Below are 17,542 nucleotides of genomic sequence, written 5' to 3' on the forward strand. Positions count from 1 at the left end.
TATAAAGGAAAAAAAAATACAAAGAAAACTGTACATTTGATTTTTTTTTACTTTTTTTACTTCTTGATTCTGTCTGATTTCTAAAATCGGTAAATCGCTGCTGTAACAAGAAGAGCTGCAAAAAGAAATTTCAATGTTGAATGTTGGTGACAATGTTAAACACTGACAATAAAGGATTCTGATTCTGATTCTCAGAATCAGAATCAGATTCTCATTCTGATTCTGATTCTCATTCTGATATATATATATATCTTTATTCGAAAATATTTACATTCAACTAGAGGAAGCATTAAAAGACAGATAGACAGACAGATAGATAGATAGACAGACAGATAGACAGACAGACAGATAGATAGACAGACAGATAGATAGATAGATAGATAGATAGACAGATAGACAGATAGACAGATAGACAGACAGACAGACAGATAGATAGATAGATAGATAGATATGAGAGACCTATATTCAGATGTGCTGCACTGACGAGATTCATCTTAATGATTAATGAAGAACAAAAGGAAAGAAAACATAACATGGAAATAATAAAACACTCGAATCAACTGTGTGTGAGTTAATTATCAGACCGGGGAAAGACAAACTGTTGTCTGGGCTTATTGCAGTTAAAATAAAGACAAATTATTTTATTTTGCTAAGGACTGCACTGTTCCGACCTTTCAAAAACTTGAAAACTCAATTGAACTCATCTCAAAATGCTCCCAGAGAAGGAACACAAACTCTGACATAAGCAGTTAATTAACCCATCTTACCGTGCATATAATTATAATGTCCCCAGAATAAAAGTGCTAAGTAAGTGTAAATAATCACCTGTGCTTTGACTCTGATCCCGTCAGGTTTTTCTGGTTCTTGTCACGGTGTTTGATTGATGTTAACGTGGTCCTTACGTGACCTTCACTTCGGAATCACATTAGCTTTTGTATACATCAGTAACTGGGTGTGATGCTGTGTGTCGCTGCTTACACAAATATGTTGAACTTCCAACAGGAATACATTCGTGTATTTGTACTGATGCAGTGTAACTGGAGATGTGGTAACGCGTGAACAGCATTTTGGTGGATTCCTTTTTCTCAAAGATGGTTTCACTTGTTTTAGGTAGTTCTGATCACCCGTGTATGTATCGAGTACTTCTGACAAGTTTGGGTTCAATGAGTTATTTGATGTGTGTACTCATATGTTTCCACCAGGAATCAGAGAGAACTGGCATTTCAACCCCGTCTATGTCCTGTACATAATTCTAACTTGACGAGAAAGTTGACTTTAACTTGGATGATGTAAAAACGAGCTGAGACCTCATGATTTCAACCCGAGTGCTACTTTAATTAGTGACGTGTTTTGTGATGATTAGTTGTAGGCCGTCCTTCGATGTGTAAAAAGAGAATTCAAAAATTGCTTTTATTGAAATCAACACCTGAGCCCGTCTTGTGATTGGACATCATATTGTTCTGAGAGTCATCTAAGAAGAAAAGAAATACATCATCCGTGTTTGTTCCTTCAACTCAATTCAAAAATGGGGACGAGTCTGCCGGAGATGCAACGCCACCAGGCGGACCAATCACAGCTCTGTGTATTTACTTTCCAGGGTAGGCGCATGTCAGGGTACACCGCAGCTCCTCCGGAATCTCCTTGTCTTTCCAAGTGGACGTCTTCGTCTTCTACGTGTTGGCTCACTCACATGGGCTCGTTCTGACACAGGCAGAAAACTCCAGAGCCTCTGATTTAGACCTAAACCCTTCAGAGACTCTCGGGCGATTACCCACAGTTCAGTGCACGTCAAAAAGAAGTTAATGACTCTACCGAGCCAAACGTTTTTCACTTTTCTTTATAATTTGCACCACACAACATGGGCATCTCTACAAGAGCTCACATCAAAATGCAAAAGTTAGATATTTAAACAAATAAGTATAAAATATAACTCTACAGAACAAAGATGGATTCCACGAGACAGGGTTAATGGTGTCTGTGTGTGTAACTTATACCAAAGCCTAAATGTCTGCCACGCTACATTCCCAGGACAGAACATTTTGTTCTTTGAGTCATGTCATGAAAGTCGAGACAGAATTTTAATTATGGCAATTTGAAGTTAATCCGCATGCCAACATCAGCCTAGATGTTTCTCCGGGAACATTGGTGAACACATGAACCCTCACAGACGAGTGTTCTGAAGCAATGAAGTAGTTTATTCAGGGTCAGCTTGGTCTGTGAAAGAGGAAACAAACATAATCATGGGTCACAGTCCTTCGTGAGACACTGAACGAAGCTTACAGTTTAATGATGGTTGTTGTCTTTGGGCACAGTTCTCCCAGCAGACCTGGAGGTTCACTGTTGTTCAGATTTAGTTTCTTTTACGTGACGATAGTTCAACTTGAAATATTTTATTTTGCAGGAAGACGCATTCAACTTGAAGTTTTGGTGTCGCTACAAATACAAAACAGAAGAATACTAGTTTATAAAGTATAAAGTATTTTATTTCTTAAGTCATGTAGTTGTGTTTGGTTTTAGTTATTGAATTAATTTGTTGCACTTATATTAGTGTGAACAGTTATTCTCCAATTTCAGCAATAAAAAAAAAAAAACAGCTTTTATCAATGAGTGTTAATTTTTGCAAAATAAGATTTAAGACGTTACCTCCGGCCGCAGCCTGCTGCTTCCACACAGATTTCTGTGTAGTTGTGAATGTGCCTCAGTGGAGAATCTCCTGCTGCGTGTTTCACTCTGGAGAAAGTCCAGACCCAACTGTGCGGACGGGTCCTTCCCTCCCACATAGTTTCATTAAAATCGATAAAGTAGTTTTTGCCTAAAGACAAAAAAGCGTTTAAATCTCTGTCTCCTTGATGGTGTTAATTAAAGCTGCAAACAGCCAGTGTGCTCTTTTCTTATTAAGTTAATGAGCAGTGGATATTAAGTGTAAACCAGACTGAAAATGATCACTCTGATATTATTCTGATATTTATATTCACAGTTGATGGTTCTGTGACTGAATATCTGCAGGTAAAGTTTGTCAGGTCCGGACTCAAACAAGTGAAGTTCAGCAGTCGACGTGTTTGTGGTTCATTAAGTTTGTGTGTGACTGTTCCATCGTCCAGGACTGAATGTTCTGACTCTGACTGGATTTTCTTCCTGAAGAATCATTAGTGGTCGACTGACATGGTTTTTCTTTTGACACCTGCAGATGGAACCGCAGCCACACCCTGTGAGAGCAGCCTATAAAGAGCAAGGAGCCGAGCAGCTGCACCGAACAGACTCCTGGAACAACAGGTAAACTCCTCTGGTCTTTACATCCTCACCTGATTTATTCCTCAAACACTGATTAGACGTCTTTGCATTTTCAGATTTGAACTTGAACCTGAGAGGAGCAGCATCATGACTCCTGTTTTCCTGCTCCTCCTCTTCTTCTCCATGTCGGCCATGGCTGCAGTGAGTTTCCACACTGGGATCGTGATGTTAAAACTGTCCTGTGAAAACCAGGCATCTTCACATTATCGGCTTAAATGAAAATCGTCTTTGTTAGGAGCGTGGTGACGACATTTCAAAAATAATATTTGGGGATTTTATGAGCCTGTAATTTTTACAATGTCAAATATCAGATTTTCCATCTCAAACAGTAGAAAAGATGATTTATTGGTGAGTAATGTTGTGACTTTGTGTCGCAGGCTGCAGCTTTAAAAGGACAAGTGTTGGGTGAGTTGATAAATGGAGAATTCTTCAGATATTAATGTGGAAACTGTTGATAATTCACATGTGAAACTGCTGCTGCTTGTTTCTGATATTTTCTGTTTCCTGTGTTTACCTGCAGCTGAATCTAAAGGCGTCTCTGATGTCATTGAAAAAGCCAATGCAGGCCTGAGTGAGAAAGAAATTCATACGATCCATAAAATAATACGTCAGACAATAAAAGTCAACTGAGACTGTCACTAAATTCTCTGGAAAAATAAAAAATAAAAACTGTTTTATAAAAATCATGTTCATATATATATAAACACATAATATAAGTGTCTGTATTGCTGTTCTGCAGCGAACCTGACGAGCGGGGACATTGCCATAGTGACGGACGTGCAGAGTAACGCAGACCCCTGCACATCCGCAGGCTGCTTGTGGCCCAAGAGAAAAAATGTTGTGTCTGTATACTACAAACTCGATTCTGCTTTCAGTGAGTAGAAGGTCCGCTTTGTTTGGTTTCAAATGAAAAATAAGAACATTTTTTTATTTCTAAATCAGTTGTTCTCCTCCTTTTCTACCTTGCGATTCCTTAAAGGAAAAAAATAAAATGTATGTAGCTGAATTTATGCGACGTAAGACTTGCTTTTTTATCTCACTGGATTTCAATAGACTGGTCCTGGCTGCCAAGTTCACCTTTATCTTTATATAAATGATATCATATAGATGTTAAAGATAAAGTATATATATCTGTAAAAAGGTTGAAACTAAGATCAAATGAAAATAGTTCAAAGTAATACTAGTACTACACAAAGATACACGCCTGAGATAATCAGAGTAATATGGAGAAAGATTTGAGGAAAACTGTAATTGTAAGTGTTTGAAGGAGGGTGTGGCCTGTTTAGGGAGAACACGTCTCAGCAGCCTCTGTCTCTACAGACCAAGCACAGAAGGAAGGCATCATGGGTGTTCTGTCATACATCCAACATAACACATGCATTCAATTTAAGAGGCACAGGAAGAAGAATACAAACCACCTCAACATCTTCTCTGGAGCCGGGTAAGAACACATGCACCCTCTAGTGGGCAATAACAATAATGACTGTTGTCCTGTTGGAGTCTGCAAAGTGACACTGGAGTAAACATTTAGTTTTTGAATCCTGTCGCTCTGCTGCAGCTGAGACCAAAGACCCTATATAGTGCTCTCATTGTTTCCCACAATGCACTGCGAAAAATAGCAACCCATGGCCAGTAACCGAGCATTATCTACCATCATGCACTGGGCTCGCAGCGGAGAGAGCGTACAAATATAAACAAGAGCAGAGCATCACTATCTGAATCAAACAAGTTTATTTCTGCATTTCATCATTTGTCATTCTACATGTTTTTACCCTAAATGATTAATTCTGTGCAGGTGTGAAATAAACATCTCATATTCTGAAGTAGAGGTTAGTGAGTGAGAAACAGCCCAGGAGAGCGTCAACATTACGTTTTTAAAATAACTTCCCCGTGTGTGTGTGTGTGTGTTTGTCTCAGGTGCTGGTCATACGTGGGCCGTCAGGGCAACGAACAGTTACTCTCCCTGAACAAAGACGGTTGTTTGTACACATCGATCGTGCAGCACGAGATACTCCATGCTCTCGGTTTCCACCATGAGCACATGCGCTCCGACAGGAATCAGCACGTTATTATCAATTGGGAGAACATACAAGAAGGTCAGCTGACCCACAAATACCTTTATTGCACAGCTCTGGTTTTAGTGGTGGGCCTATCGACCATGCTTTGTTTGAATTAGACTTAAACACGGTAGCAATGACAAGAGCTGATAATTCATGTTTTAAATGTTCTCTCCATCTGTGCAGGAAAGGAGAGAAACTTTAATGAAGTGCCGACTAATAATTTGGGGACTCCCTACGACTTCGACTCTGTCATGCAATACTCCAAGTAAGTCTTTGTGCGAGTGCACGCATCGTGAATGTTTGAAGCATCTATCATCTTCACTGCAGTTACTTGAGTTAGACACATGTTTTTAAACAGATTTTGTTTATGTGCCTGTTAATACAAATGGCATCATGCATACAAGACCAGCTTTGGAGCAAAATCCTCAAAACTGTTGTTGTTCTCTCCGTTTACTGATGTCGCGACTAAACCCTCACTAACTCCACTTATTCTTCAACTGATCATTCTCAACTGCATGATCTAAAACTGCTCGTTCAATGAACGGCGTTCCTTTTGCATCCATGGAGCAACACTGTGTGTGTTAGTGTGTGGACATATCAATAAACCAATGATGTTGTGTCTGTGTCCTCTTCAAGTACCGCCTTCTCCAAGAATGGACAGCCCACCATCGAAGACATAAACAATCCCAGCCATGTCTTTGGATACGCCCCATCCATGAGTCCGAATGACATCCTCCGCATCAACAGGCTTTACCAATGCAGTGAGTGAGAAACACGCACGTCATTGTGTAAAACGATAAAATCACGCCGCTAACATTTTATTTGTATCTGGAAAAAAACAGAGGAAAAAAACCTGAGAACAGATTGAGTTGAAATTAAAAACCCTTTTTCTTCTCCCCCGACCAGTTTGACGACAGAAGGAACCGGTCGACCTCAAAGCTTCACCTGTGGAACATCAGGATTTCTGATGCAACAGAAAATGGGCTGCGTACCCGTGAGATCTGACTCCTCCACACTACCAGCTTCTGTAAAAAAAAAAACCTACAGCAAACTAAATGACAAAATGTTTTGTTTGTATTGATGTGGTTTCAGAACATCTTAACATTAGAGAGAAATAGACTTATCATGAAACTACGCTGCAGGGCCACCTGCAGGAAAGTAACGGTATCACATCGCTTTCTGACGAGGTCCATCTTACTGTAATGCCAGAAACGTCTTGACAGGGTTTTCTTATCTATTTCTGATTTGAGGTCAATTGTTCAGTTTTTAAATATTCAGTAGATACTTAATTAAATGCTCATTGGAGTAAGAGTAATAATTAACATTATTAAGACAATCTGGGTGAAATATCTTTGTATTTTATGGTTTTGAACATTTTGGGATGTTTCACACTTTTCATTACTGGATGTTTATGGTTCATAATTAATGGTTTTGCATTTATTTCTGCACTGAAGTGAAGCAACTCTTATCGTCAATAAAATGAAAAAGAAAAAAGTTTATAGTTTTTATTCCTACCACAGGGAGGCAGTATTGCATCATTATCCTCAGCTTATCGGTACATATATATTTATATATATTTCTTTAGTCCCCATGCTGGAGTGTCCTTTGGCAAGACATTAACCCTTAAAGCCCCTTCTCTCAGAAAGAGTGCTGCACAAAGATGCACTGTATGAATGTGTGTGAATGGGTGAACACACGAACACACTCTTGTACTTCTATCTTTGTGAGTACTTTCATAGGCAAAATGCATTTGCCAGCCCCTTCTCCTAACCTCAACCATCACAACAAAATTCCTAACCCCAACTTAAACCTAAATCTTTTGTAAACCTAACTTTAAAACCAAGTTTAAACCCTGAAACCTGCCTAAAGTGAGGACCGGCCAAAATGTCCTCACTCTGTAAATCTATGCTCAAAATGGTCCTTACACACACACACTCCCACACACTCACACTCACAGTCAGCACTAGTGGTATTCGTATTTGCATATTTGTACTTTTACTAGTGCAGTGTCTGTTCTAAACCCGTTTGGCTTAGCTCTGTCTTTGCTGGTTGCAGCTTCTGAAACTGCAAGTAAATACTGATAATGCGGCAGTATTTTTACTTAGTAGGATTTTAAACAAATACTTGTAATGGTGTCAAGTTTTGTTGTAATACTGTACTTTTAAGTAAAAGATCAGAGTCCTTCTTCAACCACTGCTGAAATGTCCCCATATACATCGTAATTATACATGAATGTCCCCATATACATTGTAATTATACATGTCTAAAATAACACATAATATTTTCATGCATTGTATCCAAAGATAAAGACTCATCGCACTGAAAACTTTTCCTAAATAACCGAATTTGAACCTAAAATTACATTACTGTAATTTTTTCTTTGTGCTAAACCAAAAGTTCTCACTGCTCCAACATCATCTCCTGAAACTCGTTAGTTCTTTGTGGCTGTGAACATTCATGGAGCTTTAAACAAACTGAAAACTGAAGTTTGCTGTTCTCTGACAAGATGAGGAGACGAACCCATGATGTTAGGAAAGTGACAGAATACTGCCTCCTTCTGGTGGAAATAAAGACACGCATACATTGATTCTTGTGATTTTAATAAGGAAATTATCCAAATGAACACACAGTCATTGATTATTGATCATAATTGGTAAATGCTCTAGTATTCTAACAGAGGAAAACCCACAAAAACAAAAATGTTTGACCCAGATCCAATAATGTTATTGATAATTACTGTCAGTAGAAGTGAGAATTGTTTGTCTCCCTGCTGATGCTGCACACAATGAGCATCGAATCAGCTGTTTACTGAATATTTCAAAACAGCTTTCACAATTCATGAATCAACCAATACAGCAAATATTCAGCCCCTCGATTTGTTGTTTCAGGGTTGTTTCACTGCCTGGTACTTCTGAGCAAATCCATCACCCAATCATAGTAAGAAAATTAATGGTTTTTTTGGTTTTTTTTGAGTTTGCAGTGAAATACATCAAAACCAAGCGCTAACAGAAGCTAACAAGCTAACAACAACATATGCTGTTGAACCCTTTGAATATTATTGTTGCGCTGCATCAGAAATCATGATGTTTCTGGAGGTCGACACGTTCCTTCATCACGTTTCTGGATGGGGGACAAAAAAAGATTTGATATTTCAACTCAGTTTCTACTTTGTTCTGCTGTCACTCTAAAACCCAAAGAGTAGTGGGAAGTATTTGTTGTGTCCTTACTTACGGTGGCAGTGTGACGGGTTAAAGTTTCTTGTTCAGACTCAGCATTGGTAAAGCTTGTTGATGCGGGCAATGTCATTCGAGCTCATGGAAGTGGCGCGTCCAAATTCGAGGTTGGGGTCGCTCCTGGCGAGGATGGTTGGCTTTCCATTTTTGCTGAAGGCGTATCTTTGAAGAGGACACGAACACAACATTATTGGTTTTGTCTGAGTTCATTAGCTCCATTGTTATTCACTGACATTAGAAAAACACATTCACTGCATCAGTCGTAATAATTTTGCTAAAAAACTGGTTTCGTATGCATGAACATATTTTGATCAGATTCAAGAAACAAGCAAATAAACAAAACAAAAAACTCAAAATCTGTTTAAAAAAAGTCTCAATTAACTTCAGTGAAGATGATGAATAAACCAAAGACTTACTTGCTGTAATGCATGACAGAGTTGAAGTCGTAGGGAGTCCCCAAATTGTTAGTCTTCACTTTTCTAAAGTTTGTTTCCCTTCCTGCAGATGGAGAGAAAATTAAAAAAATGTAACTCAGCTTTTAACATTTTCTTCAATATGTAACCACTCTGAAAGACAGTATCTCGAAAAGTACTGAATTGATTATTTGGTGCAGACATTCACGATCCCCAGAGGATGAACCCTGATGAGGCTGTTGATCCTCCAGCATTGCCAGTCATGAAATGTTGAAGTATTGTAGCAGCGGCTTAAAACGATTATATTTCAGGGGAAATTATCGTACATCAGTCGTAGCCAAGAAAATAAAGATTTGAACAATAAAATCAAGACATCCACGTTAAGACAAACAAATCCTTGTCTCCGCCCACAAATCTTATCATGTGAAAAAACTCCTTAAATAAAACTAGTTACAAAAACGTAAATAAACTGGGTTCGTATTGGTTGGAAAGTTCAAACTCTACCTCTGGAAAGACGTTAGGTGAGAAGAGACGCTTTGGTCCATATGCACATACGACATCACACGTGTACACCCAGACGTAGAATCCACATTTTACTATACTGAATATTAGAACTTCTAAATTATGAGATTAAAGTACATTATCGGTTTTAGTGCAGAGGGCGAAATGATCGTGCAGATACTATTTATGTACGTCTGGCAACATTATGATCTACAGGGCTCTTATTCTGGATATTTTGTAAACTTTTGTGCCACAGGAGGAAGTGGAGACGTGTCGTCCACCTTCGTTTACAGTCTATGGGACAAACAGACAGTTTGTGAAACAAAGGTTTTTGTGGATGAGCTCACCTGAACTAATGTTTTCGGTGAGAATTCGAACGTATGTGTCCCTGTCGGAGCGGACTTGCTCGTGGTGGAAACCCAGAGCGTGGATGACCTCATGTTGCACCGTGCCTGTGGACAAACATCCGTTTTTCCTCAGGGAGACCGCCTGTCCTCTACTCTGACGGCCAACATACGACCAGCACCTGACACACACACAGTGAAATTATTGTGAAATAAATATAGAAAAGTTATAGATAAGAAAAACATCGTAGAGGTTTTATGAGCACATGACACAATAATCCATTTGTCTTTTAGAAGGACACATACAGGTGTTGTCTAATTTCATACATTTATCACGAGGACAACGTCCAGTTTCTATCTTTGCCAGAGCAGATTCAAAGTTGAGGCTTTTACAGTACGAGTGCAGTGTCTGTTCTAAACCTGCCTGTTCGGAATGAGCTTCGGCCTGTGGCGACACTGGAGGCACCTTCTTTTCTCTGGAACTGTAAGAGTTGCCTGCTTTGACTGGGTCTTGCTGATCTCTTTTTTATTTATTTATCCTTGTTTATTCAGCGTTCTCGGAAGCTCAACTCAGTAAGCAGAACCAGAACTGGAGAATCAGTTGGTTTGAGTTTCTGTGACCACGCTGTTGATGCTACAAAGCGCTGGTCGCCTGTTAATCCAAAGTTTGTGGCTATTGAAAGTATCACATGTCCAAATTGCACTTCCTTGGGCCATTAACAAGGCACACGACAAGTGTCAAGCCGATAAGATGAATAATTCTCGAGATATGTGAGTTTGGATTTAATGTTGAAGAAGTAGTCGTGTGTTTGTTCCTACCCAGTTCCGGAGAAGAAGTAGAGGTAGTTCCTGTGGTACCAGCGTCTCCACACAAAGCGAATGCATGTGGACCTGTGGAAGGTCACCAGGCTTCTGATGATGAGGTTGCGCTCTGTCCTGGCTACGGAGACAAAGTGCAAACTGCTGAGACGTGTTCTCCCTAAACAGACTGAGGACCATCCTTCAAAGTACATAACTTACATTCACAGTTTTCAGATCATCGTTATTCAATTGAAAATATCTCTGAACACAGAACTTGGTGATGATGTCATGATTTCATGGGAAAAAAAGTAAATATAAGAAGATGAATGTTATGAGTATGAAGCTGTGATTTTAATATTATGAAAATATGGTCAGTATTAGTATTAAGCTGATCTTGTGATATTGCTCCTCTAAAATGACATGTAACCTATCAAATAATAAGTACACTCTAGTACAAGTACAATAGTGTGAAAATACCCCAACATTTAAATACCTCATCAGAGGATCAGCAGATACATCTGAGGTCATGTGAGATCATTAGTGGAAGAGAAAAACAAATGCATTCAATATATTACGATTTTAAAAACTGGATATGAAATAATTTGAGAAGAAGAAGATTTTTTTTAAATATAGATGTACTTAGACAATACTTTTTTTCTACTGAATGATTTTGCTTTTTGAATGAAAATCTCTATTTGACGACTGTGGAACTTTTGTAGTCTTTACTGAAAACCAAGTCGATGTTGACCAGACTGGTATCTGTGGATCAAACTCACTGTATTTGGAGGAGATGACCACTGGCACTCTGACATAGCTTCCACGTTTGGGCCACTTGCAGCCAGTAGCTGTGCAGGGGTCTGCGTTCTTCTTGGAATTTAGCACAATGTCGCCATGGACCAGATTTGCTGCAGAACGACAAAACTGAAACTTAACATTCGAGTTTTACATATTTTCCATTTTCATACAAAAACTAAAGAGCCATCAAACTTTTTTCACTGTATTCACTTTATTTCAGTCATCATGTTTTTCTATTTTCGGCCAGAAAAGTTGGATCACGTGAAATTATTTCTTACGTAAGCCGTCATTGACTCTTTGAAGGACATCAGAGACTCCTGGAGATTCGTCTGCAGGTAAACAGAAAATATCAGAAACAAGTGGCAGCAGAATAACATGTGCATCAACATTTTCAACGTGAATATCTGGAGAATTCTCCACTAATAAACTCACCTAATTGATTTGCTTCATCAGCTGCATCCTGCAACACAAAGTCACAACGTTACACATCAGATTGCAAAAATTTTCTTCAAACTTAACTGCTCATGAAATCCTAAAACAAAACAACTCGATTATTTTTAAAATCTGTCGTCACCACGCTCATAACAAAGGTTTTCACAGGACAGTTTAACATCATGATCCCAGTGTGGAAACTCACTGCAGCGATGGCCGTCATGGGGAAGAAGAGGAGGAGGAGGAAAACAGGAGTCATGATGATGCTCCTCTCAGGTTCAAGTTGAAATCTGAAAATAAACAGAAATAATCAGTGTTTGAGGAATAAATCAGGTGCATATAATTCATGTGAGAATAAAAAGACCAGAGGAGCTCACCTGTTGTTCAGGAGCCTGGTTCAGTGTGAAGGCAGCTGCTCGGCTCCTCGCTCTTTATAGGCTGCTCCATCAGGGTGTGGCTGAGGTTTCATCATTAGGGCTATAAGAAGCTACTCATGTAGAAAATTGTGAAAATATCCGGTGGTGGAGGATGTTTTCAGATTCTCAAGTAAAATTTAATTACCACACAAACATAAAAAAATATATAATTATATGCAGTTATATAGTATAATATATAATGTACTTCATTAATGTGGGCCAGTGTAAAACATGCATCAAATGTCTTTCATTTGCATTTAGCTGCGACATGATTGCGTTGGATTGCAAAGTCAAATATTTCCTCTCAGGCTTGTTGAGAAAACACGTGTTAAAATGAACTGCGGTAGCCGGGACTTTCATTTAGACGCGTCTTGCTTCTAGAAATTTTAACATTCGTTTCTTGGACTCAACCAGTTTAAGACAAGAATGTGCTGCCCATCACTCATCAGCCATCGCTTGTCAAGTGTGTTGTCTTTGGACAAAAGAATGTGTGAGAACTGATGAGTGGTTTTCCACTGACAACCTGAAAATGACTTATTGTTCACCTTGACACTAGTGCAGTTGAGAAAAAAAACGAGGAAACACGTCTTATTTTCATAAACTTCTCGTAAAACGACATGAATTCAATGCACACATTAACAATATACAGAGAGATCACAACTGAACGCTGTAAAGATTTTAGAAAGCAGAGAGAAGAGATTTGAGAGAAAATGAATCACAATGATGACTGCTTGTGCCGCCACGTTCGACCTTAAACAACGTGGCGGTAAACATCCAGGGTCTAAAGTCAGCAACACTCAGCTTCAACAAAAATTTCCAAACCTGTTCACCAGGAAAAACTAAAATTTGTACAGTGGCCATTGTTTCTGCAAGACTCACAACTCATGCCACTAATGGGAAGCTCTTTAAAAAAAAAATTCCATGTGTTTCAAATACATTTTCATTCTCGACGCTCTCGCTCGACTTCACAACACAAAGAACATTATGTTCTCTGAGTCATGGGAATGTCGCGCGGCTGCATGTTGTGTTGACATGTTTGACATATCGATGCTGGGTTGCTCAGCTGTTCTAAGGTGTAGGTTTCTCACACTACTACTTATGCTATCGTAACTCGTATGTATTTATTCTTATTCTTCAAACAGGTTCATCTCAAACTCTATTTCTCATGATATTTATCATTTCACCTGAATCCTTCCCACAGACAGATTGGACTGTTTAACACGTTGATGTGAAATCCTTGTTTGTGGCGTCACTAATGTTGGAACTTGAGTTAGAAAAATCAGTTTCTTTCAGTTCTCTCCTGAAACTGCTGGCCCCAGTTGACATTAGAATCTGTGATGAAGGTCAGTGGTTCGTGCCGGGAGGTTCATGGCACAAAATATCCTCATTGTGTGACAGAGGACACTTTTATCTGTGTTTATGTTTCTATATTCAAGAGCTTTGTCTGTTTGTAATTTGCTGAGGCTTTCTGACCTCATCAGAAATTCTGATTGGGAACAATTCTATGCCTCTTTTCAGTCGATCAAATGTAATGAATTCTAATTACAGGTCCATTCTTTCAGATGCACACGCATTGAGCGACTTTGGCTCTGTAGGTAGAGCGGGTCGTCCACCAGGGTCGGTGGTTTCTATCGCCGGCTCCTCAAGTTCACATGTCAAGCTGCATACAGAGGGGCTGTATGAATGTGTTTTAATGTTAATGCGTAAATGTGACTTGTAGTGAAAGAGTAAACATTAAGACTAGAAAACAACTAAACACTGTAACTGGACGGATGTTAATGACTTGAACACTAGACAACGTTTGCACAACTGCTTCTGGACTTTCTCTGGAGTTTGTCCTTCACATGCTAAGAATGCAGCAGGAGCTTTTCTGCTCAGGCATGTTCACAACAACACAGAAATCTGCAGAGGAGATCACGTGTTTTTATTTTACTGTGTCTTCTACATGTACAGCTCCTCTTATTCATCCTGAGATATTTGTATTCGTTTAGTTTTTTGTTTTTTTTTGCATCTGTCGCGTGTTAGAACCGAAAAGGAAAAGAAATCCAGTGTTCAGTGCATGTCTGAAAGCAGCTTCATGGTTTGTAATTATTATGTCGACTCAAATTTAAGTTATAGTTGTGTTTGTATGAACTCACACAATGAGGGCGTCTCCGGAATCAAATTACGCCTCAGTTCCAAATATACCAAAGAAAAAACATTGCCTTTTGTGGAAATAACTGGCTTTCTGCAAAATCAATCAAATCACTGAATTGAGCTCTTCAATAAAAATGTTCACCGTTACCTGAAACACAGGCTGCTGACACGTTTCTACATTGACAATAATTAATTCATTTGTGTAAATATATTACGATTTGATAGTCAACATTTTTCACGTCAGATACTTGAGCGCATGATGAATAGATGTCGACAGTGGAACATGGTGTCACTCATACTTACTGAAGCACACAAAGGCTGAAAGACCTGTGACGGTAAATTGACGGTTATGCAAGGAACACGTTTACAACTGTGAAAAAAACCCAAGAAAGAATAGATGTGAGTTCAAGAGTGCAGGTAACAAAGATCTGATATTTTCTGTACCGGTGGGTTTTGAACACATCAGAGCTTCGAGACATTTGTCTGAGTCTTCACAGCATCACATGGGTTTTTTCACTATTCATAAACATATTTGTTAACATCGCACCAGTTTACTGTCGGGGGGGTTTCCCTCATATTCTAATATTAATATTTCATATTATTTATAACCTTTCAACGAGATTCATTAAGAATCAAATAGTAGCATTCCTTCCATTTCAACATATCTTGAGCAGGAAGAGGATTGTTTTTGCTGCGCTGTGTGGCCCCATTTCTCGGTGAAAGGTTTTAGAACATTGCAACAGAGACGAACCAAATGAGAAAAACTGCATTTTTGTCTAAATGTGTAAAATATCTCCAGCAAAGCCATATGTGACACAACACTGTCACATGGCTCCTTCCAGTCATGGGGGGAGGATCGAAGAGGATGGCTGCACTTATGAACGTGGGTTTCAAGTTTGATCAGATGTAAAATTTTGGACCAGTAAAGATCAGTTGGGGGAACTGAACATTACACTGCATGATGCGTGTTGAACATGTCGTTCCACAACCATGGACGTTAATCTCTGGAGCTGCTTTAAGAACTCCAGATAATCACCTGAGACTAAGACAAATGTCTCAAAGCTCTGATGTGTTCAAAACCCACCGGTACAGAAAATATCAGATCTTTGTTACCTGCACTCTTGAACTCACATCTGTTCTTTCATGTGTTTTTTTCACAGTTGTAAACGTGTTCCTTGCATAACCGTCAATTTACCGTCACCGGTCTTTAAGCCTTTGTGTGCTTCAGTAAGTATGAGTTAGTTATTCTCCACAGTTTCTCCTGGCAGCCCCCAAGTAAAATCTCTGCATAATGTCCACGCAATGGACGCAAAACTGAATATCTCAGGATTAAAAAGAGGAGCGATACACGTAAAAAGACCTTGATGAAGATGTCAACTTGCAAAGATTATAGAGCTTTTGGTGATGAGGGCCGACGCTGGTGTGGATGCGTTGATTTTGCTCTATCCAACCTTTACTGAGCTTCATTTATGAGATCCAGCCCTGATGTTGGGTTTTGAGGTCTGAATTAAGGTTGGTCTATCCTGAAGCTTTTTTCAGACAGTGATATTTGACATCCAGTGACATTAGAGCCTTCTGCTTTCAATCAGCAGCTGGGTGCATTGTTGCCAATGTGACCGATTCTCAAAACCTGAACAGCACCCCCCTCCAGCTCTCCGCCGAGTAGAATCGCATCAATAAGCAAAGCACAACAGATCATCAGTGAAATTGGGGAAATGATGACAAGTGTGACTCAAGGGTGAAATCATTTCTGCTTGTTGTTTTTTTGGCCTGTACGATGAAGCAAGTTCAACATACCCAGGATATATTTTCATCATCCGGCTTCAATGAACCTAACATTGGTCGTCCTGGATAATCTAGTAAAGTTAATCAAGTTAACCTTGGATTCCTATCCAGCATTTTCAGAACCATTAATTAATTAAGTTCTTAATATGTTACAAAAAGAAAAGCTGAAACCTGCAGGCAGACTAAATATCTTTTAGCTAGTTATAATAGTCATGTTAGGAATTGATTACTCATTGTGATTGAGAATCCTGAATCACGACACTTTTATGCATGAGAGTGCACATTAATCAATCCTTTTATTGAATGTCACTTAAACTGGCTGGACAGCATTTCTTCTTTATTCATGTTTGTGAAGATGCTGCTCTTAATTACATAATTAGCTGAGCCAGCTTTGTCTCACAGGTTATCCAGGAAGTACTAAGTAATGTTTGGTGAACCCAGATAACAATCCTGTCCTATTGAACTTGCTTCGCAGTTCAGGCGTCTTCAGTTTTTTGAAATCTTTTGAATCCATTCATCGTCTGACACTTCAAATTCTTTAAAGATGTTTCCGTGCACCAGCACGAACTTGGTATGCTGCCTCAGGGGATGAGTTGCACATTTCTACAATAAACAATTTGGAAAACATGGCCGCCAATAACCAACCAACCCTCGCAAAGTAGGAATTTTGGCTATAACTCTTCTTAAATCTTAGGTAGTATAGACCTACCAAGTTTATGCTATAATTTTTTGACAAATCTTCATAAACCTTTGGATCTGGGGACCATTTTCAGCATATAGACCTTATGGAGTGGGGACATTTTGTGAAATAATAGAAATAATAATAACAGTTTATTTATAGGCGCCTTTCCCAGCACTCAAGGTCACCTTACCAGGCAGCGATAAAAAACACAACAAAAAACCATGTATTAAAAAGATCAATAAATCAACAGTGAATAAAACATGATGTCGTTTGGCTCAATGGAAAAAAAGACAGGATTTGAAAATGGAGAGAGTCAATTTTACAGATGTCTGGGGGGAGGGAGTTCCAGAGGCGGAGAGCAGAGAGTGAAGACATCTCTGGTGGTGCTTCCTTTTTCAGTGGCCTGTTTCAGGGTTAAGACCTGATTTTAGGGTTAGAACTGGGTTTAGGTTAGACAGTGTCAGGTTATCTACCCCGGCCTCGTCCATCGACTGGGCAGTAAGGCGATTAGACCGACATATTATATCTACGACTGTCAGACTCAGTTTGGATCCAGAGGGCGTTGTCCAAGTTCCTGGTTCATGTAATGAAAATGATTATGGCAGAAACAAGGTGTAATGGTTTAATTACCACAGCATTACTGACAGCAGTAA

General features: G+C 39.1%; 2 protein-coding genes across 2 annotated transcripts; one reads left to right on the forward strand and one right to left on the reverse strand.

Moving 5' to 3' along the window:
* The first annotated feature begins 3,288 nt into the window (after positions 1–3,288).
* LOC109642082 (low choriolytic enzyme-like) lies at positions 3,289–8,271 on the forward strand. Its single transcript, XM_020106739.2, has 9 exons — positions 3,289–3,432; positions 3,669–3,696; positions 3,812–3,862; positions 4,031–4,165; positions 4,612–4,732; positions 5,209–5,387; positions 5,535–5,616; positions 5,988–6,112; positions 6,258–8,271. The coding sequence occupies exons 1-9, from the start codon at positions 3,379–3,381 to the stop codon at positions 6,260–6,262; spliced, it is 780 nt and encodes a 259-aa protein (XP_019962298.2). The 5' UTR covers positions 3,289–3,378; the 3' UTR covers positions 6,263–8,271.
* Positions 7,935–12,276, reverse strand: LOC109642085 (hatching enzyme 1.2-like). Its single transcript, XM_020106741.2, has 10 exons — positions 12,248–12,276; positions 12,076–12,160; positions 11,871–11,898; positions 11,717–11,767; positions 11,420–11,548; positions 10,662–10,782; positions 9,846–10,024; positions 9,001–9,082; positions 8,583–8,746; positions 7,935–8,471 (listed from the first exon to the last, which is right to left on the reverse strand). The coding sequence occupies exons 2-9, from the start codon at positions 12,127–12,129 to the stop codon at positions 8,620–8,622; spliced, it is 771 nt and encodes a 256-aa protein (XP_019962300.2). The 5' UTR covers positions 12,130–12,160; positions 12,248–12,276; the 3' UTR covers positions 7,935–8,471; positions 8,583–8,619.
* Positions 12,277–17,542: the final 5,266 nt, after the last annotated feature.

Source organism: Paralichthys olivaceus, chromosome 1, assembly GCF_024713975.1.
Source record: "Paralichthys olivaceus isolate ysfri-2021 chromosome 1, ASM2471397v2, whole genome shotgun sequence".
NCBI lineage: Eukaryota > Metazoa > Chordata > Actinopteri > Pleuronectiformes > Paralichthyidae > Paralichthys > Paralichthys olivaceus.

Coding starts and splice junctions, on each gene's coding strand:
- LOC109642082 (XM_020106739.2), top strand. CDS start 3,379: ATGACTCCTGTTTTCCTGCTCCTCCTCTTCTTCTCCATGTCGGCCATG. Junction 4,733..5,208: donor AACATCTTCTCTGGAGCCGG/GTAAGAACACAT, acceptor TGTTTGTCTCAG/GTGCTGGTCATACGTGGGCC. Junction 5,617..5,987: donor TCTGTCATGCAATACTCCAA/GTAAGTCTTTGT, acceptor GTCCTCTTCAAG/TACCGCCTTCTCCAAGAATG.
- LOC109642085 (XM_020106741.2), bottom strand. CDS start 12,129: ATGACTCCTGTTTTCCTCCTCCTCCTCTTCTTCCCCATGACGGCCATC. Junction 10,783..11,419: donor GGTCATCTCCTCCAAATACA/GTGAGTTTGATC, acceptor TTGTCTCCGTAG/CCAGGACAGAGCGCAACCTC. Junction 9,083..9,845: donor CACCGAAAACATTAGTTCAG/GTGAGCTCATCC, acceptor CTCCATCTGCAG/GAAGGGAAACAAACTTTAGA.